Below are 23,456 nucleotides of genomic sequence, written 5' to 3'. Positions count from 1 at the left end.
ATTTAAATAACATTAATGTTTATATTTTTTTTAGTTAATAATCATGTTTTACAACTATTTTTACAATAGTTTTTGTATAATTAGTTTTAAAATGTTGTATGCAAATTGTAAAAAGTCAAGAGCACGAAACCTGATAACTTTTTCTATGAACGACTGCAGAATAGAAAAGAATCAGCTGTACATAAGTAATTTTCTTTAGAATAGACTCTGTTGTAGTCTGTTTTCTATAGAAGTCAGTCTAATGTAGGCGGGTTTTAGGAAGGGCTCTGCTGTAGACAGTTTTCTTTAGAAAAGTGTCTGCTATAGGGCAGTTTTCTTTAAATTACGTGCTGGTTGTGATTTCAGTTATGCTCTGCAGTTAGTGGGTTATGATAATGCCAATAAAGTGGATTGTGAGGCCTGTCAAGCTAAATGCGGTAGTACTGGTGTTGGTCCCATAAGACCACCAGGTCGTCCACAGGGCAAAACCTCCATTCCTTGTGTTACAGCACCTACGCCTAAGCCAACACCTAAGCCTTCGACTCCTTGTTCTGAAGAACCACCTACTCCATATCCTCCTACTGCGTCCCCACCTACATCATTACCCCCTACAGCACCAACACCTTGTCCCGAAGAACCGCCAACTCCATTGCCACCTACAGCATCTCCGCCTACAGCCCCAACGCCTTGTTCTGATGAACCACCAACTCCAGCTCCTCCTACTCCGTCCCCACCTACACCATCACCCCCTACAGCACCAACACCTTGTCCACAGGAAGCGCCAACTCTATCGCCACCTACAGCATCAACACCCTGTTCCACCACCACCTCAACGCCACACAAACCCACTCCATGTCCTACCAAACCAACACCCTGTCCATCATCGGCAGGTGAAGGCGGCAGTGATAATCCACAACTACAGCCACCAATTACCGGTCCTTCGGGTATAAGTTGTGCCAATTCTGGAAATTACAGGGTCAAAGCGATGGTGCCATATTCGCAGATAAATCCAACAGCGGTTTCATTGTCTGCCAATGTCAGTGTGAAATCAAAATGCCTTGCCCAGCTGGTTTGGTATTTAATGAACGCCTACAAGTCTGTGATTGGCCACAATCTTAGAGATTAATTAAAGTCGGGTATTTGAAAAAAAAACTATATATATAAAATATTATGCCCCAAAAATAAAACTTAATAAAGGAAATTTCTAGCAAAACAAAGTTTTTAAATTTATTTCAGATTTTCAGACTTTTTTCTAAAGAAAATTTTCTTTGGCAGACAATATTCTAAAGAAAACAGTAGACAGAGAATTTACTAAGGAAAACTTTCGCAGCAGGATGTTTTCTAAAGAAAACTATGAACTAAACTGTTTAGATCTGACTTTTATCGTTTGTTGTATTGTTGGATAAGGGTTTGCTGTAGACAATTTTCTTTAGAATAGAGTCTGCTGTAGACTGCTGTAGAATAGAGTCAGGTGTAGACAATTTTCTTAAAAATAGAGTCAGCTGTAGAATGTTTTCTTTAGAAAAGTGGCTGCTGTAGACAGTTTTCTTTAGAATGGAGTCTGCTATAGACAGTTTTCTTTAGAATACTGTCTGTTTTTAGAATATAGTATGATGTAGGCAGTTTTCTTTAGAATGCTGTCTGCTGCAGACAGTTTTCTTAAAAGTAGAGTCTGGTGTAGACGGGTTTCTTTAGAAAAGTGGCTGCTGTAGACAGTTTTCTTTAGAAAGGTCTCTGCTGTACACAGTTTTCCTTAGAATATTGTCTGCTGTAGACAGTTTTTTAGAATAGAGTATGATGTAGGCAGTTTTGCTATAGACAGTTTTCTTTAGTATAGAGTCTGCAGTAGACAGTTTTCTTTAGGATATAGTCTGTCGTAGACAGTTTTCACTAGAATAGAGCCTGCTGTAGACAGTTTTCTTTAGAATATAGTCTGCCGTAGATAGTTTTCTTAAAATAGAGTATGACAGTTTTCTTTCGAACAGAGTCAGCTGTAGACAGTTTTCTTTAGAAGAGTGTCTGCTATAGACAGTTTTCTATAGAAACTGTCTGCTGTGGACAGTTTCCTTTATAATATAGTCTGCTGTGGACAGTTTCCTTTATAATATAGTCTGCAGTAAACGGTTTTCTTTACAATAAAGTCTGCTGTAGGCAGTTTTCTTTAGAATTTTGTCTGCTGCAGACAGCTTTCTTTAAAAAGGAGTCAGCTGTAGACAGTTTTCTTAGAATAGAGTCTGCTGTAGAAAGTTTTCTTTAGAATACTGTCTGCTGTAAACAGTTTTCTTTAGAAAGGAGTCTGCTATAGACAGTTTTCTTTAGAATATAGTCCTCTGTAGACAGTTTTCTTTAGAAAGGAGTCCGCTATAGACAGTTTTCTTTAGAATATAGTCCGCTGTAGACAGTTTTCTTAAGAATAGGGTATACTGTATACAGTTTTCTTTAGAAAAGAGTCTGCTATAGACAGTTTTCTTTAGAATATAGTCTGCTGTAGACAGTTTTCTTAGAATAGAGTATGCTGTAGATAGTTTTCTTTGAAATATAGTCTGGTGTAAACGGGTTTCTTTACAATAAAGTCTGCTGTAGGCAGTTTTCTTTAGAATGGTGTCTGCTGCAGACAGCTTTCTTTAAAAAGGAGTCAGCTGTAGACAGTTTTCTTAGAATAGAGTCTGCTGTAGACAGTTTTCTTTAGAATACTGTCTGCTGTAGACAGTTTTCTTTAGAAAGGAGTCTGCTATAGACAGTTTTCTTTAGAATATAGTCCTCTGTAGACAGTTTTCTTAAGAATAGGGTATACTGTAGACAGTTTTCTTTAGAATATAGTCCGCTGTAGACAGTTTTCTTAAGAATAGGGTATACTGTATACAGTTTTCTTTAGAAAGGAGTCTGCTATAGACAGTTTTCTTAGAATAGAGTATGCTGTTGACAGTTTTCTTTCGAACAGAGTATGCTGTAGACAGTTTTCTTTAGAATAGAGTCTGCTGTAGACAGTTTTCTTTCGAACAGAGTCTGCTGTAGACAGTTTTCTTTAGAATATAGTCTGTTGTATAAAGTTTTCATTAGAAAGGAGTCTGCTATAGACTAACATATTTAGTGAGAGAGAATTATTTCTTATGAAATAAAGAGTGAAAATTTCTTTACCTTAAATAAATTAATTTATTTAGATGTTGTTAAGCAGAACTACATTTAACAAGCATCTGTTTTTTCTATATATTTATTTTTGTTATCTTTTGTTAATGTAAAAATAAATTGTTAAATAATTGTTGTTACAACTATTTTTTGTTAAAGAAATTGTTTTACAAGTTTTTAGTTTGTATGGTATGTAATAGACTTTTTGTCTCTATCTCTCTCTCTCTCTCTCTCTCTCTCTAGCACTCCCTCAATAGAGTTTTCCTTAATAGATAAGTTGTTGTCTTTTTGGACTTGACAACAGCACTACTTAAAATTAAACAATGAGTTTTTTTTCCTGATAATGATAAGAAAAACTCAATGAAAATTTATTTAAACTAGGAGGGCAGCCTAATCGAAACTTAGTGGGCCATTTATTAGCCATTATCATATTTCATTGATTTTTACTAATTACGGCATAATATTTTAATCTTTAAGTGCTTTTTTTTATCATTTTATTAGTATTATTTGTTTTGTATTGAAAAAGTTTAAGTTTTAATAGGTTTTATTGTTAAGGCATTTAATTGAATTCTATTGGTATTTATGTCTATTGATCATAATTAATCAAGCAAAATATTATTTATTTAAGATACATACATATGTATGTGAAACGTCATTACGTTTAGAGTAATTAATTAGTAAAATATAGTAGGTCAAACGGTTTTCAAGAAAATATACTTCAAAGAGAAAAATTGTTAAGAAGGGACGTCTACCTAAGCGAAAGATATAGTTAGCTGTTACTATTTTATCATCCTATTTTAGTACATACCTTGCAGGGATGATGTTCTTTAGAAAAATGTATGCTGTAGACAGTTTACTTTAGAAAAGTTTTTGCTGTAGACAGTTTTTTAAGGAGGGAGTCAGCTGTAGACAGTTTTCTTCAGAAAAACGTCTGCTGTATCAGTTTTTTTTAGAAAAGTGTCTTCTGTATACAGTTTTCTTTAGAAAAATTTCTGCTGTAGATAGTTCTCTATAGAAAAGTATCTGCTGTAGATAGTTCTTTATAGTATCTGCTGTAGACAGTTTTCTTTAGAAAAGTTTCCGCTGTGAACAGTTTTCTTTACAAAAGTTTCCGCTGTGAACAGTTTTCTTTAGAAAAGTGTCTGCTGTAGACAGTGTTCTTTAGAAAGGTGTCTACTGTAGACAGTTTTCTTTAGAAAAGTGTCTGCTGTAAACAGTTTTCTTTGGAAAATAGTCTGTTCTAAAGACAGTTTTCTTTAGAAAAGTGTCTGCTGTAGACAGTTTTCTTTAGACAAATGTCTGTTGTGGTAGTTTTATTTAGAACAGTTTTTGCCGCAGACAGTTTGCTTTAGAGAAGTGTCTGCTGTACAGTTTTCTTTAGAAAATTGTCTGTTGTAGACAGGTTTCGTTAGACAAGTGTCTGCTGTAGACAGTTTGCTTTAGAGAAGTGTCTGTTGTAGGCAGTTTTCTTTAGAAAAGTGTTTGCTGTAGACAGTTTTCTTCAGAAAAGTTTCCGCTGTGAACAGTTTTCTTTAGAAAAGTGTCTGCTGTAGACAGTGTTCTTTAGAAAGGTGTCTACTGTAGACAGTTTTCTTTAGAAAAGTGTCTGCTGTAGACAGTTTTCTTTAGATAAGTGTCTGCTGCAGACAGTTTTCTTTAGAAAAGTTTCTGCTGTAGAAAGTTCTCTATAGAAAAGTATCTGCTGCAGACAGTTTTCTTTAGAAAAGTGTCTGATGTAAACAGTTTTCTTTAGAAAAGTGTCTGCTGTAGACAGTTTTCTTTAGACAAATGTCTGTTGTGGCAGTTTTATTTAGAAGAGTTTTTGCCGCAGACAGTTCTATTTTATCATCCTATTTTAATACATACCTTGCAGGGATGATGTTCTTTAGAAAAATGTATGCTGTAGACAGTTTTCTTTAGAAAAGTTTTTGCTGTAGACAGTTTTTTAATGAGAGAGTCAGCTGTAGACAGTTTTCTTCAGAAAAACGTCTGCTGTATCAGTTTTTTTTAGAAAAGTGTCTTCTGTATACAGTTTTCTTTAGAAAAGTTTCTGCTGTAGATAGTTCTCTATAGAAAAGTATATGCTGTAGACAGTTTTCTTTAGAAAAGTGTCTGATGTAGACAGTGTTCTTTAGAAAGGTGTCTACTGTAGACAGTTTTCTTTAGAAAAGTGTCTGATGTAGACAGTTTTCTTTAGAGAAGTGTCTGCTGCAGACAGTTTTCTTTAGAAAAGTTTCTGCTATAGATAGTTCTCTATAGAAAAGTATCTGCTGCAGACAGTTTTCTTTAGAAAAGTGTCTGATGTAAACAGTTTTCTTTAGAAAAGTGTCTGCTATAGACAGTTTTCTTTACAAAAGTGTCTGCTGTAAACAGTTTTCTTTGGAAAGGTATCTGCTGTAGACAGTTTTCTTTAGAAAAGTGTCTGCTGTAGACAGTTTTCTTTAGACAAATGTCTGTTGTGGCAGTTTTATTTAGAACAGTTTTTGCCGCAGACAGTTTGCTTTAAAGAAGTGTCTGCTGTACAGTTTTCTTTAGAAAATTGTCTGTTGTGGCAGTTTTATTTAGAACAGTTTTTGCCGCAGACAGTTTGCTTTAGACAAGTGTCTGCTGTAGACAGTTTGCTTTAGAGAAGTGTCTGTTGTAGGCAGTTTTCTTTAGAAAAGTGTTTGCTGTAGACAGTTTTCTTCAGAAAAGTTTCCGCTGTGAACAGTTTTCTTTAGAAAGGTGTCTGCTGCAGACAGTTTTCTTTAAAAAAGTGACTGCTGTAGGCAGTTTTCTTTAGAGAAGTGTCTGCTGCAGACAGTTTTCTTTAGAAAGTGTCCGATGTAAACAGTTTTATTTAGAAACGTGTCTGCTGTAGACAGTTTTCTTTAGAAAAGTGTCTGCTGTGGCAGATAGTTTTCTTTAGAAAAGTGTCTGTTATAAACAGTTTTCTTTAGACATATGTCTGTTGTGGCAGTTTTATTTAGAACAGTTTTTGCCGCAGACAGTTTGCTTTAGAGAAGTGTCTGCTGTACAGTTTTCTTTAGAAAATTGTCTGTTGTGGCAGTTTTATTTAGAACAGTTTTTGCCGCAGACAGTTTGCTTTAGACAAGTGTCTGCTGCAGACAGTTTTCTTTAGAAAGTGTCCGATGTAAACATTTTTATTTAGAAACGTGTCTGCTGTAGACAGTTTTCTTTAGAAAAGTGTCTGCTGTGGCAGATAGTTTTCTTTAGAAAAGTGTCTGTTATAAACAGTTTTCTTTAGACATATGTCTGTTTTGACAGTTTTCTTCAGAAAAGTATCTGCTGTAGACAGTTTTCTTTAGAAAACTGTCTGCTATAAACAGTTTTCTTTGGAAAATAGTCTGTTCTAAAGACAGTTTTCTTTAGAAAAGTGTCTGCTGTAGACAGTTTTCTTTAGACAAATGTCTGTTGTGGCAGTTTTATTTAGAACAGTTTTTGCCGCAGACAGTTTGCTTTAGAGAAGTGTCTGCTGTACAGTTTTCTTTAGAAAATTGTCTGTTGTAGACAGGTTTCTTTAGACAAGTGTCTGCTGTAGACAGTTTGCTTTAGAGAAGTGTCTGTTGTAGGCAGTTTTCTTTAGAAAAGTGTTTGCTGTACAGTTTTCTTTAGAAAAGTTTCCGCTGTGAACAGTTTTCTTTAGAAAAGTGCCTGCTGCAGACAGTTTTCTTTAGAAAGGCAGGTTTCTTTAGACAAGTGTCTGCTGTAGACAGTTTGCTTTAGAAAAGTTTCTGCTGTGGACAGTTTTCTTTAGAAAAGTATTTGCTGGAGATAGTTTTCTTTAGAACAGAGTCTGTTGTAGACAGTTTTCTTTAGAGAAGTGTCTGCTGCAGACAGTTTTCTTCAGAAAAGTGTCTGCTGTATATAGTTTACTTTAGAACAGAGTCTGTTGTAGAAATTTTTCTTTAGAAAAGTGACTGCTGTAGACAGTTTTCTTTAGAAAAGTGTCTGCTATAGACAGTTTTTTTTTAGAAAAGTCTGTGCTATAGAAAGTTTTCTTTAGAAAAGTGTCTGCTGTAGACAGTTTTGTTTAGAAAAGTGTCTGCTGTAGATGGTTTTCTTTAGAAAAATGTCTGTTGGAGACAGTTTTCTTTAGAGAAGTGACAGTTTTCTTTAGAAAAGTGTCTGCTGTAGACAGTTTTCTTTGGAAAGTGTCTGCTATAGATAGTTTTCTATAGAAAAGTGTTTGCTGTAGACAGCTTTCTTTAGAAAAGTATCTGCTGTTGACAATTTTCTTTAGAAAAGTGTCTGATGTAGCTAGTTTTCTATAGGGAAGTATCTGCTGTGACAGTTTTCCTTATAGAAGTGTCCGCTGTAGCCAGTTTTCTTTAGAAAAGTGTCCGCTGTAGAAAATTTTCTTAAGAAAAGTGACTGTAATAATGAACGCTTCACTTTATTTTTTTTAATTTTATTATTTTTTTATTTACTGTTTTTTCACATTACAATATTGTTTTTTTTTTTTTCTTGTTTCATTTTTATGGTAATTTTATTTAAAAAATTATTGACATACAACTACACTTAAAACTTAAATGAAGTAATTTAATTTAATAATAAATTATGCACCAGCAAAATTTGTGTATGTGTGTGTTTTTAAGGGTGTTTTCTTTTTTAATAGTATTTTCCTTATTTATATAAATCTAGATATTTTTATGAGAATTTGGATTAGTAGACAAAATTTTATTAAATTTTATTTAGTTTTATTTTGAGACCAAAGTTTTGTTTTTTTCCACAAATATTTTTTTATTAAAGAATATTTAATTTTTAAGGATGCAAACCCTTTTTTAACAGACATTTTGCCAAATTCTTTTATAAGGTTTTACTGTTCATATTCTTTTTGTTTTAGTAAGTTTTATGCTTAATTTCTTTTTGATTAATTATTTGGTTTTCTTTCTGTTTGCTCTAAGTTATGTTTCAAATTTATGCATTTTTTTTTAAGATTTAATTCTACAAAAAAAAGAGTGTTTAGTTTTTTCTTTTCAAAAAACACAACTTCCAAAATATGTATATAAATATGTTTGTATGTATAACATTTGTTTATGCATTTTGCTGTTTATATAAATTAAAAAAATATATTTAAAATAATAAAAAAAAAAATAATTTCATTTAACTTTTTTTGCTCAAAAATAACTTTAAAAGAGTTTTAAAATTTTATTCGAAAATTGAAATCTTTAAAAGTTTGAAATAAAGATTTCAAGAAAATTTAGAATTTATGTTTAAAAGTTAAATGAAATTTTGAATACCTTAAGTTTATTTGGAAACGTTTTGTTTAGCGGGACGTATAAATTGAAAATCAAATATTTATGGTCCATATAAATATTTACGTTTTTGATCTTCTATATAATCGTGTGTGGACATTTGTATGGCGCGTTGTAGCATTTCAGATTCAGTTAATTGGCTAAAGCCTGAAAATAGAGAAAACCTAAAATAAAATCTGGACACTCAGAGAGACACTAGAGAATTTTTCTCCAGAAAAGAGAAAAACAATCTTTCTAAAAAATTAGCGAAATTTTCTATGAAAAATGAGAGAAAATTTCTAAAGAAAAGTTTAGTCTTTTTCAAAAAGAGAGAAATTTCTTAAAGAAAGTTTGTCTCTTTCGCCAAAAGAGAAAAAAAAATTATCTCTTTCGTCAAAAGAGAGACATTTTCTATTAAAAATTGTCTCTTTTCATTAAAAGAGAGACATTTTCTATAGAAAATTCGCCAGAGGAGTGACATTTTCTATAGAAAATTTGTCTCTTTCGTCAAAAGTGAGATATTTTCTATAGAAAATTTGTCTCTTTCGCCAAAAGAGAGACATTTTCTATAGAAAATTTGTCTCTTTCGCCAAAAGAGAGACATTTTCTATAGAAAATTTGTCTCTTTCGTCAAAAGGGAGACATTTTCTATAGAAAATATGTCTCTTTCGTCAAAAGGGAGACATATTCTATAGAAAATTTGTCTCTTTCGCCAAAAGAGAGACATTTTCTATAGAAAATTTGTGTCTTTCGCCAAAAGAGAGACATTTTCTATAGAAAATTTGTCTCTTTCGCCAAAAGAGAGACAGACATTTTCTATATAAAATTTGTCTCTTTCGCCAAAAGTGAGTTATTTTCTATAGAACATTTGGCTCTTTCGTCAAAAGAGAGACATTTTCTATAGAAAATTTGTCTCTTTCGTCAAAAGACAGATATTTTCTATAGAAATTTGTTCTCTTTCGTCAAAAGAGAGTTATTTTCTATAGAAATTTGGTACCTTTCGTAAAAAAAATTTGTCTCTTTCGCCAAAAGTGAGACATTTTCTATAGAAAATTTGTCTCTTTCGCCAAAAGTGAGTTATTTTCTATAGAAAACTTGTCTCTTTTTCCAAAAGAGAGTTAATTTCTATAGAACATTTGGCTCTTTCGTCAAAAGAGAGATATTTTCTACAGAAATTTGGTCTCTTTCGTCAAAAGACAGATATTTTCTATAGAAATTTTTTCTCTTTCGGTATCTTTCGTAAAAAGAGAGACATTTTCTATAGAAAATTTGTCTCTTTCGCCAAAAAGTGAGACATTTTCTATAAAAAATTTGTCTCTTTCGTCAAAAGAGAGACAGTTTATTTCTTTTCTATAGAACATTTGATAATTTTTTCTACAAAAAAAAAAAAAAAACTAAAATATTTTGCTTTCTTACCATCATTCGCATAGGATGCCTCTAATAACTCCTGATAAAAACTAGAATTTGTCTGTTTTATAGGGGAATTTGTTGTAGGTGTTGTTGAAGGGGACGTTCCACTGGCTGAAGCTGAAGAAGAAGAAGATGATGGCAATGCTGCTGAATCGGCAGTGCTGTTAGTTTTATTATATTGTTTTTCCGGCGTATGAGATTGTTTCGAAGTACTTGGTAATTGCTGTTCATAATCCGGAGTTAATGGACGTTTTTCTGCACATGCATTTAAGTCAGCGACATAATCACGTTTGGGACTTTTGCGCAGAGAAGCAGTATCATCTCTAAAATTGTTAAAAAAGAAAAAAAGTTAAAAATAAAGAAATTTTAAATGACAAAATAAAATATGACTCACTGTTGATTACTTTGCAAATCACGACGTCTTTTTTTATTAATCAGCTTTTTTGAGGGATTACGTGTTTTAGATTTTTTACTTCTGGCGACAGAGGAAGGTGATGTAGAGCCACCTATAGAACTAGTACTACTCATATCGGTATCATCACTATCGAAACCTAAATCCTCACCGGGTTTTAGGTGGGCTAATGAAGTGAAATGTTTGGGTGAGTGGGAAACATATTGATGTTGATCGAGATTATTTAAAGTTGTGCTGTTATTACTATTGCTATTTGTTGTTGTTGTAGAGGAACTTGCTGAGCTAGTTATAGTGCTATTACTACTACTATTGCTATTTAATATGTTATTGGAATTTAAGCGTTGTATAGCGTATTTAGAGGGTGAAGCCTCTGCATCAGAAGCCGCTTCACCCGAGGTTATTGTGGCTGATGTTGAGGCTGCCGCTGAGGTAGATGTGGCATTACGATTTTTCTGCAAATTATCTCTACACCATTGTAAATATGATTCTCTTGCTATTTGCTCTTCAATGGCCTCATTTGTCGCCTCCCAATCTGTGGTCTTTAGTTTATCCTCAAACATAGTTTGTTCTATTTCATCTTGTTCACTCATACGTACGGCCTCTTTTGTTTGTAGTTCTGGTTTATAACCAGCTAAACCTAGACCTACACCCACAGTGGCATTATAGGGATCTATAATGGCATTATAGTGTGTGCCTCTCTGATAGGATAAACGTAAGGGAGCATAACCATTATTCGATTGTTCCGAATTGAATATATTAATGGGAGCTGTAAGCAATCATTTTAGAAAATTAAAGTTTAAATGGTAAAAAATTTAATTTACTTACTGGGCTTATAACAATAGACCTCAACAGGACGACTATAAATTTCAGACATAGCTTGGATTTCAATATGATTACCATGGGAATCTTTACGACGTTTTCGTTTAATGTAACTGTTAATATCTTCAGTTACAAAATGACTAAAATATTCACGATTTTTAAACTGAAATAAAGAAAAGAGAAAATTTGTAATATTTTGTATAGAAAATTTTGCTCTTTTACAAAAAAAAAAAAAAAGACTTTTTCTATAGAAAATGTGTATCCTTCACACAAACACTAACCTTTTCAAAGGAAAATTTGTATATTTTTCCATAAGAGATACAGTTTCGATAGAAAATTTGTCTCTTTCTCCAAAGGGGAGAAAATTTATCTCTTTTACCAAAAGAGATCTCTTTCGCCATAAGAGATTTTCTATAGAAAATTTGTCTCTTTCCACAGAAGAGTAATCTTCTATAGAAAACTTGTCTCTTTCGTCAAAAGAGAGTAATTTTCTTTAGAAAAGTTTGATTTTTTTATAAAAAGCCAGAAATTTGTTTACTTACAATATAGTCCATGGTATGTTGTCTAATGACATCATGCATTTCCTCATCCCCATAAATTTGCAATGAAATGGAACGAAACAAACAGGCACCATCCTCCTCCACAGGTTTCAAAATATAACCACGATCAGCCATACATTTGGCAAATTGTTCATCTTTCTTTTGCCATTCATCGGCCGTAGTTAAATCCTCCTTAGGCTGTAAATGTTCATCACCAGAATTGTAACCCGAAAATGTATCCTCTATAGCTTTAAGCAAACCGCTAGCTGCCTGAGCCACAGAACCCGGCTGAGTTTGGGGTGTCTGGGAGGTTTTAAGTAAATGATCAGGAGACTTATTGCCTAACGAAGAGCCATGAGTTACCGCTACATTAGGATTGACGACACCTGAACCCACCGACGCAGCTGTAGCCGAGTGAGGGCTATTGCATTTAATGTTTGCCACACTAATGCCAACATTGCCATGTTTGTCATTAAGGGCGGCAGCTACACGCTCCCTTTTGTGGTGCAATTGTGAGGGATCATTATGATGATCACGCCTTTTATTGCGTGAAGTCTTATGGGGACTACGTCTATGTCTGGCCAATTCATCATAGACATCCACCCTACGCTGGGGACTCTAGAAATGTTGAAAAAAGAAAATAAATTGGATAAATAAACGTGTCCTCTAGTAATGAAAGCATACCTGACCGTGAGCATCTATTACCACATTACGATGTTGATTTAAGGCATTCGTTGCTGCGTCTCCCACATTGGCCACTTGGTGTGACTCCTTCTTATCCGACTCATTCGCTGAGGTGCCAGACCTCTTGGGTGTTGGTGCTATAACAGGTTTTATAGTCATTCCAAGAAGCTAACAAGTTCTATTTCAACTTATGACGCAAATCTGAAAATATTTCGTCGTTGTTTTTCAGCTTTTTTCTATCTATCTCTCTAGTCTTTTACTCTATAAATGTCTTCTTTTGTGTTCCGTGATTTTTTTCGTTTTTATTTTTATTTCTATTATGGGTTTTTTGTATGTTTGCCTTCTTAGCTGCTGCTTCTTCCACCTTTTTTCTGATTATTTATATTTTTCTCTATATTTGTGTCTTTGTCTTCTTTTATTATAGTTTTTTTTTCTCCTTTTGTATGTTAAAAAAGAGGAAGGGGAAATTGGGGTTTTTCCTTTAAAATTTTTTCGAAGGCAAATATTTGTCTTTAATCTTTTTCAAAAACTTTGAAATTTATTTGTTCTTTATAATATAATAATTAAATTTTACTTTAGTTGCAATTTTAAAATGTTTTAAACGGGTTTTATAAAGGAAATTTCACTTTTTTCAAGAGCAATTCACTTTTTTGTGGTGACTTCCATCAGAATTCTGTTTTTGTTCACACGCACAGATGTTTTTCGTATGAGTGTGTGTCAGTTTGTTGTTTTTTGCAAGCAGCGTTGTTTAAATACGTAGTATTTTGTGTAAACATATGGTGGAGGTGTTACATTTTTGACACATAGATGGCAGCACCTTAAATGAGTTGTATTATGGAGTAGTAGTAGGAAAATGGTTGTAAAAAGTAAATTTAGAAGAAGTCTGATATTTAGAGGGTTTAAAACGGATAAGGAAATGGCTTTTAATATTTTAAAAAAGCCAATTTATGGAGAAAGAATTGCTAAAGAGGTTGGTGTAAATAAATTTCTTATAATAATGAAAAAAGTTGCAGAATTATTAAATTATAAAACTTCTAGTTTACAATTAGTATTAATCAACTTCGATTGACTAGAAATTAATTAATTATGGGACGATTTTGCTTTTTCCACAATTTATATTCTTCGTAGGCTAGTCTATAGCCTATAGTCTACTCTATAGTCTAGTCTACAGTCTAGTCAATATCTAATATTCTAAAGTCTAGTCTATAGTCTAGTCCATATTCTAGTCTATTGTCTATAGTCTAGTATATAGTACAGTCTATAATCTATTCTACTGTCTAGTCTAGTATTTAGTTTAGTATATAGTCTAGTCTATAGTCTAGTATAGAGTCTAGTCTATAGTTTCATAACATCTCTTTTAAATGGTATAAGTACTAAATAAAACAACTATTTTTTAATGAAAAATATGCATGTCTTAATTGTTATTTTTATTTTTTTCTTCTTTTATTAATTGTATAATAAAATACTTAAAATCTATTACTTTACATTAATTTATTAATAAATTTACAATACAATTTGTCGGTTTTTTTACTTTTATTATATATAAAAAACACATACAATTTCTTTTTATTGTTTTTTTTTTTTCAAGAATTATTGGTTAAATAAATTTTGTTTATTATATCTACAATAAAAAAATAGATTTGTTTTTATTTTTTTAATAAAAAATCTATGATTTATAATACAAATACACATATATTTTATATAATTATATATAATAATTGAGACTATTTGCAAAAATTATTTAAAAAACATAAAATTTATTTACAAAATTAACAAAAAACTTGACAGTTTTTGTAAAAATAGTACAAAAGAATGCTACCATGTTAGAATAAATGAAAAAGTACAATATATGACAACTATGTTGTGGGAAAAAAGATAAACAAACCAAAAGTAACGGTACTTTGTAGAAAAATGTGAAAAGTCATTTAGTTGTGAAAAGAAATAAAGAAAATTTTAATTTTTAAAGTAAAACATACAAATTAAATAGCGAAAGTGTTAAATAAATGTTGTTTATGAAGATTAAAGTGTTTTTAAGATAAATTATAATAAAGTTAAGAGTGTGCAAAAGCTTTTAATGGAAAAAAATAGTAAACAAAATTGTGTTGTAAGAAGAAAGTTTTTGATAAGAATGGAAATTATGAAAAATGTAAAAAAATTGTGTTAATTTGTTAATAAATAATGACAACAACAACAAAAATGTGTAACTAGCTAACTTTACAAAATTCTTGCTGTGTGCCACCAGGTGGGGGCTAATTAGGCAGTTGCATTTGTTGCTGGGTCTGCTGCTGCTGGGGATTCTGTTGCTGGGTGATAACCACATGTTGCTGTTGTAGTTGTTGGCTCTGCAATTGTTGTTGTACTTGCTGCTGTTGTTGTTGTTGTACTTGTTGTTGCTGCACTTGTGTGGTTTGCTGGGTTTGTGTTTGAGGCTGTTGCTGCTGTTGTTGTTGTTGCTGCTGCTGAACTTGCTGTAAAGTGGCTTGCACCACGGCCAAGGCTCCTGCCACTGGCTGCAGCATACTAGTACCATTTTCACTTTCATTCTGCATACTTAACTCAGCCTTAACTCTACGTGCTATATGGGATCTGGTGTGTTTTCTCAAATGATCTTTACGATAGAAACCTTTGCCACATTCCTGACATATATGACGCTTCTCGCCGGAATGTATGACAAAATGCAGACTTAATTGTTCTTTTCTTTTGAAAGCCTTCAAGCAAACCGTACATATAAAAGGTCTTTCGGGATTGTGGGACTGTTTGTGACGCGTCAGATGATCTTTTCTTTTAAGTGTTGCTTGGCATATATCGCAGATGTATCTCCTTTCAGAATTATGACCTATTAAATGGATTTCTAGCAATTCAGGTTCGGGATAAGCCACTTGGCATTCGGGACACATGTACAAAGGACTACCATCTAAAGCGGTGGTTAAACGTATTTCGCCGGGTCTGGGTTTAGGTTTTCGTTCCTTAACACGCTTTTTTCGTTTTTTACGTTTAGGGGTAGTGGTAGTGGCTGCCGCGCTAGTACTGGGCTCTATAGGTGTAGCCTGCTGTTGGGTAGTCTGTAAAGTGGCAGCTAAAACACTTGTTGTAGGTTGGGTTTGTAACAAGGGCAAAGTGGCGGTGGCTGTGTTTTGTTGTTGTTGCTGCTGTTGTTGTTGTTGCTGCTGCTGTTGTTCTTGTATTGTAGCCGTTACTTGCTGCAATTGCTGCTGAGGTATTGTGATTGTGGTAGAGCCGCCCAAGGTGTTTAAACCCAATGGTGGTCCCGTTTGTACCTGTAAAACCTGTTGAGGCAAATAAATGAAATGTCATAGATTTGTTTCTTTTTACGTTAGTTTTGAACATAAATTATCTACCTATCTCTGTTTGCCTATTATACTTACTACATTTTGGTTTTCCTTTTTAATATTCTCTGCTGAATATTTTAAAAAATGATGTAATGATAGTGGCAATGTATTAGCCGGAAGATGTGATAGATAATCTGCAACCGTAGTACCAGGGGTTAATGATTGCCATGAGGTATTTTGTAACACTATTGAGAGGAAGTAAGAAAATTTTGAAAATTTAATACAACAGTTCTTTAAGTCTTAAAGTAAAAGTGAAATATGTAATTAAAATAGCCTCCACCTGGTTGTAACTAAACTATTTATAACTAAATTGAACTATAACTAAATTGAACTGACATTCTGGGTCATAAAGCTGCTGGAGCAATTACAAATCGACATCATCTTGTTAAGGTGAGTACAATACTTTGTTATTTTTTCAAATTTGCAGCTTTAAGATCAATGTTACTCTTAAAATATTAATTTTAACTTGATATAAAATGATTTGAATCTCGAGATATCAGGGGTCTTCATACTTTTTCGGAATTTGGATCATATTTTCTTTATACATATGTATGTAGGGAACTTCTCGATTATACATGAGTTGAATCTGGAAGATATCTGGGCCTTCAATAAACAAACATACTAATCTATAAGAATTCAGATTTCATAGTTTCTCTATACTATTTCTCTAACGCTTCCCTTAATAGTTTATCCCTTCAAATGAACATCTTATACGAAAATAGACTATAGACTAGACTATAGACTAGACTATAGACTAGACTATAGACTAGACTAGACTATAGACTAGACTATAGACTAGACTATAGACTAGACTATAGACTAGACTATAGACTAGACTATAGACTAGACTATAGACTAGACTATAGACTAGACTATAGACTAGACTATAGACTAGACTATAGACTAGACTAGACTAGACTATAGACTAGACTATAGACTAGACTATAGACTAGACTATAGACTAGACTATAGACTAGACTATAGACTAGACTATAGACTAGACTAGGACTAGACTATAGACTAGACTATAGACTAGACTATAGACTAGACTATAGACTAGACTATAGACTAGACTATAGAATAGACTATAGAATAGACTATAGACTAGACTATAGACTAGGCTATAGACTAGACTATAGACTAGACTATAGACTAGACTATAGACTAGACTATAGACTAGACTATAGACTAGACTATAGACTAGACTATAGACTAGACTAGACTATAGACTAGACTATAGACTAGACTATAGACTAGACTATAGACTAGACTATAGACTAGACTATAGACTAGACTATAGACTAGACTATAGACTAGACTATAGACTAGACTATAGACTAGACTATAGACTAGACTATAGACTAGACTATAGACTAGACTATAGACTAGACTATAGACTAGACTATAGACTAGACTATAGACTAGACTATAGACTAGACTATAGACTAGACTATAGACTAGACTATAGACTAGACTATAGACTAGACTATAGACTAGACTATAGACTAGACTATAGACTAGACTATAGACTAGACTATAGACTAGACTATAGACTAGACTATAGACTAGACTATAGACTAGACTATAGACTAGACTATAGACTAGACTATAGACTAGACTATAGACTAGACTATAGACTAGACTATAGACTAGACTATAGACTAGACTATAGACTAGACTATGACTATAGACTAGACTATAGACTAGACTATAGACTAGACTATAGACTAGACTATAGACTAGACTATAGACTAGACTATAGACTAGACTATAGACTAGACTATAGACTAGACTATAGACTAGACTATAGACTAGACTATAGACTAGACTATAGACTAGACTATAGACTAGACTATAGACTAGACTATAGACTAGACTATAGACTACACTATAGACTAGACTATAGACTAGACTATAGACTAGACTATAGACTAGACTATAGACTTGACTATAGACTAGACTATAGACTAGACTATAGACTAGACTATAGATTAGACTATAGACTGGACTATACAATAGACTATAGAATGAACTATGGACTATAGACTAGACTATTATGTAAACTACTGATCAAAAGTTTATAAGTTAGAAAAAGTATCGAATAAGTCGTGGGTGTACCGCGGTATCAAAAAGTACTGAAAAAAGTACTAAAGTCCTGAGTTTTCAATGCCTGCAATTTACTTTTGCCCGTTCAGTTTTATTCTTTTAAAATAAATACATAGCTAATGTAGGGTGTCATAAAGTCGGCCATGCCAGACTATTCTTTTCTACTTGTGTTAATTTTTTTTCGGATACAAACTTTTGAGTTGTTCTTAAAAAATAAATTAAAATTTAATACTGACCTAGTATGTTTTCATCCCATTTTTACCCATATACTCCTATGGCTGTCTGCCTTCTAAGACCCCGCCCACTTAAGCTATTCTAACTCACCACGTTTTGAATCCACACCTTGTTGTTGCAATATGGCATTGCATAAATCCTGAGTTAACTCCTGAGGTGCTGCTAGCTGTGTCTGCAATTGCTGCGTCGATGTTGAGGGCTGTAATTGAGCTTGTTGTAAACCTAAGGCAGTAGCAGCCGCTGCTGCTGAGGTGGAAGCTGTTATGGTATTTTGAGGATAAGCTATGGCGGCTTGTACTAAACGTTTATCTTCAGTTTGTTGATTGTAGGCGGGTATAGTAGTATACTGTGTAGTTTGTTGTTGTTGTTGCTGCTGCTGTTGTTGCTGGGCTTGCTGTTGATTGCCCACACCAGCAGCTGCTAACGCAACCATATGACCATTGTATTTATCACCTTGAGAATCATCGTTGTTGGTGCGAAATTTGGCGGGCAAAGCGGTAACAGCAGTAGCGGTGGCAACTTGTATGGCAGGTTGATTGAAATGGGTCATACTAATGGTAGAGGTACTAGGTTGTTGTTGCTGCTGCTGTTGCTGGTAACGATTGCCCGCTATTGTTACAGTATCTTGTTGCTGTTGCTGCTGCTGCTGTTGTTGTTGCTGCTGCTGTTGTTGCAGTGTGGTAGTTGCTGTTACCGTGGCCACCGCCGAAGCCGATGTTACTGTCGATACCAAAGGTGTTGTGGTGGCAGTAAACTGGGCTATACCCGGTATAGAACCGGGAAATGGATTACCAAATGGTGTAAAATTCATTTTCTCTCCTTAAGGATTTTCGTATTAAAATTAGTAAAGTTTTTCTTACGTATAATTAAATTGTTATGTATAAGAGTTTTAAAAAAATATTTTGTAAATTTCTGCAAAGAAATTAAAAAAGAAAATTTCAAGAAAAACTTATTACTTTTTAGGCAAATATTATGTTTGTTTGTATAAACTTAAAACTAAAATTACTTTTTTCCTATTTAAAAATAAAATCCCGGCATTTATAAACATAAACAGAGAGCCCGATTTTTGTTTCTGTTGTTATTGTTACGTGTCTATCTACGTACATACATATTACATCTTAAATTTTCTCCCAACTTTCCATATACAAAGTTTTCCCATACATTATTATTACTGTGTTGCGTTATTCAACTCCCTTAAGGCTGTTTATGCTGCCACACAGAATACGAGCACAATACAAATTACTCGTACATACACTTTATATGTATGGTAAATAAAAAGTGAAATTCCGTTTGTGATGAGAAATTGGCTACCAAAAAATAAAGTACGAAATAATGGCAACAACAAAAATATATACCATATATAGATATATCGGAATCACACAATATACTATAATTTAAATAAAAACTTTTACTCAGAATTTAGCTGTTAACGTAGTAGTAGTAGAGAGAAATAATTTATTGTTAGAGTAGAAAACATAAACTGAGAGAATGTGCTTTTAAGCGGGAGAGTTTTGTAAAGAGAGTTAAAACGAGAGAATGTTGCCATTTTAGAAAAAGGTTACAATTATTACGTTATGTTCTCCAAAACATCTATTTCGGAAACTTGGAGTTTTGTTCAGTTCTAGTTCAGTTCCAGTTCAGTTCTAGTTCAGTTCTAGTTCAGTTCTAGTTCAGTTCTAGTTCAGTTCTAGTTCAGTTCTAGTTCAGTTCTAGTTCAGTACTAGTTCAATTCTAGTTCAGTTCTAGTTTAGTTCTAGTTCAGTTCTAGTTCAGTTCTATTTCAGTTCTAGTTCAGTTCTAGTTAGTTCTAGTTCTAGTTCAGTTCTAGTTCAGTTCTAGTTCAGTTCTAGTTCAGTTCTAGTTCAGTTCTAGTTCAGTTCTAGTTCAGTTCTAGTTCAGTTCTAGTTCAGTTCTAGTTCAGTTCTAGTTCAGTTCTAGTTCAGTTCTAGTTCAGTTCTAGTTCAGTTCTAGTTCAGTTCTAGTTCAGTTCTAGTTCAGTTCTAGTTCAGTTCTAGTTCAGTTCTAGTTCAGTTCTAGTTCAGTTCTAGTTCAGTTCTAGTTCAGTTCTAGTTCAGTTCTAGTTCAGTTCTAGTTCAGTTCTAGTTCAGTTCTAGTTCAGTTCTAGTTCAGTTCTAGTTCAGTTCTAGTTCAGTTCTAGTTCAGTTCTAGTTCAGTTCTAGTTCAGTTCTAGTTCAGTTCTAGTTCAGTTCTAGTTCAGTTCTAGTTCAGTTCTAGTTCAGTTCTAGTTCAGTTCTAGTTCAGTTCTAGTTCAGTTCTAGTTCAGTTCTAGTTCAGTTCTAGTTCTAGTTCTAGTTCAGTTCTAGTCAGTTCTAGTTCAAGTCTTAGTTCAGTTCTAGTTCAGTTCTAGTTCAGTTCTAGTTCAGTTCTAGTTCAGTTAGTTCAGTCTAGTTCAGTTCTAGTTCAGTTCTAGTTCAGTTCTAGTTTCAGTTCTAGTTCAGTTCTAGTTCAGTTCTAGTTCAGTTCTAGTTCAGTTCTAGTTCAGTTCTAGTCAGTTCTAGTTCAGTTCTAGTTCAGTTCTAGTTCAGTTCTAGTTCAGTTCTAGTTCAGTTCTAGTTCAGTTCTAGTTCAGTTCTAGTTCAGTTCTAGTTCAGTTCTAGTTCAGTTCTAGTTCAGTTCTAGTTCAGTTCTAGTTCAGTTCTAGTCAGTTCTAGTTCAGTCTAGTTCAGTTCTAGTTCAGTTCTAGTTCAGTTCTAGTTCAGTTCTAGTTCAGTTCTAGTTCGTTCTAGTCAGTTCTAGTTCAGTTTAGTTCAGTTCTAGTTCAGTTCTAGTTCAGTTCTAGTTCAGTTCTAGTTCAGTTCTAGTTCAGTTCTAGTTCAGTTCTAGTTCAGTTCTAGTTCAGTTCTAGTTTCAGTTCTAGTTCAGTTCTAGTCAGTTCTAGTTCAGTTCTAGTTCAGTTCTAGTTCAGTTCTAGTTCAGTTCTAGTTCAGTTCTAGTTCAGTTCTAGTTCAGTTCTAGTTCAGTTCTAGTTCAGTTCTAGTTCAGTTCTAGTTCAGTTCTAGTTCAGTTCTAGTTCAGTTCTAGTTCAGTTCTAGTTAGTTCTAGTAGTTCTAGTTCAGTTCTAGTTCAGTTCTAGTTCAGTTCTAGTTCAGTTCTAGTTCAGTTCTAGTCAGTTCTAGTTCAGTTCTAGTTCAGTTCTAGTTCAGTTCTAGTTCAGTTCTAGTTCAGTTCTAGTTCAGTTCTAGTTCAGTTCTAGTTCAGTTCTAGTCAGTTCTAGTTCAGTTCTAGTTCAGTTCTAGTTCAGTTCTAGTTCAGTTCTAGTTCAGTTCTAGTTCAGTTCTAGTTCAGTTCTAGTTCAGTTCTAGTTCAGTTCTAGTTCAGTTCTAGTTCAGTTCTAGTTCAGTTCTAGTCAGTTCGTTCAGTTCTAGTTCAGTCTAGTTCAGTTCTAGTTCAGTTCTAGTTCAGTTCTAGTTCAGTTCTAGTTCAGTTCTAGTTCAGTTCTAGTTCAGTTCTAGTTCAGTTCTAGTTCAGTTCTAGTTCAGTTCTAGTTCAGTTCTAGTTCAGTTCTAGTTCAGTTCTAGTCAGTTCTAGTTCAGTTCTAGTTCAGTTCTAGTTCAGTTTAGTTCAGTTCTAGTTCAGTTCTAGTTCAGTTCTAGTCAGTTCTAGTTCAGTTCTAGTTCAGTTCTAGTTCAGTTCTAGTTTAGTTCTAGTTCAGTTCTAGTTCAGTTCTAGTTCAGTTCTAGTTCAGTTCTAGTTGAGTTCTAGTGAGTTCTAGTTCAGTTGTAGTTCTGTTCTAGTTCAGTTCTAGTTCAGTTGTAGTTCTGTTCTAGTTCAGTTCTAACTCAGTTCTAGTTCTGTTCTAGTTCAGTTCTAGTTCAGTTCTAGTTCAGTTCTAGTTCAGTTCTAGTTCAGTTCTAGTTCAGTTCTAGTTCTAGTTCAGTTCTAGTTCAGTTCTAGTTCAGTTCTAGTTTAGTTCTAGTTCAGTTCTAGTTCAGTTCTAGTTCAGTTCTAGTTCAGTTCTAGTTCAGTTCTAGTTTAGTTCTAGTTCAGTTCTAGTTCAGTTCTAGTTTCAGTTCTAGTTCAGTTCTAGTTCAGTTCTAGTTCAGTTCTAGTTCAGTTCTAGTTCAGTTCTAGTTCAGTTCTAGTTCAGTTCTAGTTCAGTTCTAGTTCAGTTCTAGTTCAGTTCTAGTTCAGTTCTAGTTCAGTTCTAGTTCAGTTCTAGTTCAGTTCTAGTTCAGTTCTAGTTCTAGTTCTAGTTCAGTTCTAGTTCAGTTCTAGTTCAGTTCTAGTTCAGTTCAGGTTCAGTTCTAGTTCAGTTCTAGTTTCAGTTCTAGTTCAGTTCTAGTTCAGTTGTAGTTCTGTTCTAGTTCAGTTCTAGTTTCAGTTGTAGTTCTGTTCTAGTTCAGTTCTAACTCAGTTCTAGTTCTGTTCTAGTTCCGTTCGGTACAATCCCAGTCCTTATATGCTTTTCTCACTTTTGGCAACCTCCCCAGGAATAGTATAACCAAAGAGAGCAACAAAAACAATGGCTAAAATATTTACACAGAAAAAAGGAAAAACGAAAATATAAACAACAACAACAACAGTTGAAAAAGCAACACAAAAAAGAATTGTAGTAGATGTAGTAACGAATTAGTGTAGGAAAAAAGAAAAGGACATAATGAGACAACTACCTACCCCAACTCCTAAGAAAAATAGCGGTAAAATGCAATAATTTTTTCAAATAAAATATTAAATTATTTTTCAACTTTAGAAAACTATATTTAAGTCATAACTTTTGTTAAAGAATTAATATTAGTTATTTGTAGAAAATAGATTTTGTGATTAAGAAAACTTAAATCTTAAATTTTCAAGCAGCTGGTACAATTTTAATTTATTGATTTTAAGCCAAATACAAAATATTCACCATAAACACTTACCTTTATTAGCTTTTTAGTCTTAGCCATAGTGTTTAGCGTAGAAATTTGTTTAAATTTAATTAAGTTTGTTAATATTTTTCTTATTTAATTAAAATAATTTCGCTGGGCGAAAATTCTCTTTAAATTATTTTCCTTAATGTTTTAAAGGCTGTCTTGCATTTGACCAATATTTTACAAAAATATCTTTAGACACAGTTTTGGTTTTATTTCGTTTTTTTTTATTATAACACACTTTCTGCTCCACAATCTGAGAATCAATGAATATTTTTTTATTTTTTTTTGTGGGTATTTTTTTTTTATGGGGGATACTATGATGATTACTTTTGCAAAAGCCTTGTTTGCATTTCAATGCACTTCTTTAGCCCGAAAAAATCCAAAAAAAGGGAAACAAACAAAAAAAACTTCAGTTGAAAATGTATACAAAAGCACCAAAATGTATGCAACGTAAATGTTACTGCGTTACGCACTCATACCACACATTGAAATTTTTATTTTCACTTGCATTGCAGGAGTTGCTGCTGCATTTATGCCACTTGCCTTTGCTACTCTACTAGTACTACTACTTGTACTGCTGCTGCTGCTGCAGCTGCCACCCCAAATGTTTTCTTTTACTACAACACACTTTACTTGAATTCACTTCAGTACAATTCAAACCACACCACACTTGTTTTACTCGTTCTCGT

At 33.3% G+C, this 23,456-nt stretch overlaps 3 protein-coding genes across 5 annotated transcripts; 1 reads left to right on the top strand and 2 right to left on the bottom strand.

Moving 5' to 3' along the window:
• Positions 1–91: 91 nt before the first annotated feature.
• LOC119614041 (vegetative cell wall protein gp1-like) lies at positions 92–1,131 on the top strand. The gene is made up of 2 exons (XM_037970134.1): positions 92–96; positions 307–1,131. The coding sequence occupies exons 1-2, from the start codon at positions 92–94 to the stop codon at positions 1,103–1,105; spliced, it is 804 nt and encodes a 267-aa protein (XP_037826062.1). The 3' UTR covers positions 1,106–1,131.
• Positions 1,132–7,904: 6,773 nt separating this feature from the next.
• Positions 7,905–12,922, bottom strand: LOC119614042 (1-phosphatidylinositol 3-phosphate 5-kinase-like). 2 transcript variants are annotated; one of them, XM_037970135.1, is made up of 6 exons: positions 12,207–12,922; positions 11,526–12,140; positions 10,990–11,146; positions 10,147–10,930; positions 9,759–10,075; positions 7,905–8,510 (listed from the first exon to the last, which is right to left on the bottom strand). In XM_037970135.1, the coding sequence occupies exons 1-6, from the start codon at positions 12,363–12,365 to the stop codon at positions 8,407–8,409; spliced, it is 2,136 nt and encodes a 711-aa protein (XP_037826063.1). In that variant the 5' UTR covers positions 12,366–12,922; the 3' UTR covers positions 7,905–8,406. The 2 variants fall into 2 exon arrangements, with proteins under 2 accessions (XP_037826063.1, XP_037826064.1); XM_037970136.1 differs by having other exon boundaries at positions 12,228–12,904.
• Positions 12,923–14,085: 1,163 nt separating this feature from the next.
• On the bottom strand, positions 14,086–23,195 carry LOC119614045 (alpha-protein kinase 1). Of its 2 annotated transcripts, none has more exons than XM_037970140.1 (4): positions 22,774–23,195; positions 17,987–18,808; positions 15,593–15,741; positions 14,086–15,493 (listed from the first exon to the last, which is right to left on the bottom strand). In XM_037970140.1, exons 2-4 carry the CDS (start codon positions 18,705–18,707, stop codon positions 14,456–14,458), a joined length of 1,908 nt encoding a protein of 635 aa, XP_037826068.1. In that variant the 5' UTR covers positions 18,708–18,808; positions 22,774–23,195; the 3' UTR covers positions 14,086–14,455. The 2 variants fall into 2 exon arrangements, with proteins under 2 accessions (XP_037826068.1, XP_037826069.1); XM_037970141.1 differs by having other exon boundaries at positions 18,005–18,808.
• Positions 23,196–23,456: the final 261 nt, after the last annotated feature.

This window comes from Lucilia sericata, unplaced genomic scaffold (assembly GCF_015586225.1).
Source record: "Lucilia sericata isolate MDLA Ls3-8-SP2 unplaced genomic scaffold, ASM1558622v1 Contig002527F_arrow, whole genome shotgun sequence".
Lineage (NCBI taxonomy): Eukaryota > Metazoa > Arthropoda > Insecta > Diptera > Calliphoridae > Lucilia > Lucilia sericata.
The sequence above is the reverse complement of the archived record's forward strand: the minus strand, read 5'-3'. Positions and strand labels throughout refer to the sequence as shown.

What these genes read in the sequence shown, in the direction of transcription:
- LOC119614042 (XM_037970135.1), bottom strand. Translation starts at nt 12,365, where the DNA reads ATGACTATAAAACCTGTTATAGCACCAACACCCAAGAGGTCTGGCACC. An exon ending in GGTCTATTGTTATAAGCCCA is followed by an intron (nt 10,931 to 10,989) that starts GTAAGTAAATTA and finishes GATTGCTTACAG; the next exon opens with CTCCCATTAATATATTCAAT. An exon ending in GATTTGCAAAGTAATCAACA is followed by an intron (nt 10,076 to 10,146) that starts GTGAGTCATATT and finishes TAACAATTTTAG; the next exon opens with AGATGATACTGCTTCTCTGC.
- LOC119614045 (XM_037970140.1), bottom strand. Translation starts at nt 18,707, where the DNA reads ATGAATTTTACACCATTTGGTAATCCATTTCCCGGTTCTATACCGGGT. An exon ending in AGGTGTGGATTCAAAACGTG is followed by an intron (nt 15,742 to 17,986) that starts GTGAGTTAGAAT and finishes TCCTCTCAATAG; the next exon opens with TGTTACAAAATACCTCATGG. An exon ending in AAAAGGAAAACCAAAATGTA is followed by an intron (nt 15,494 to 15,592) that starts GTAAGTATAATA and finishes TTGCCTCAACAG; the next exon opens with GTTTTACAGGTACAAACGGG.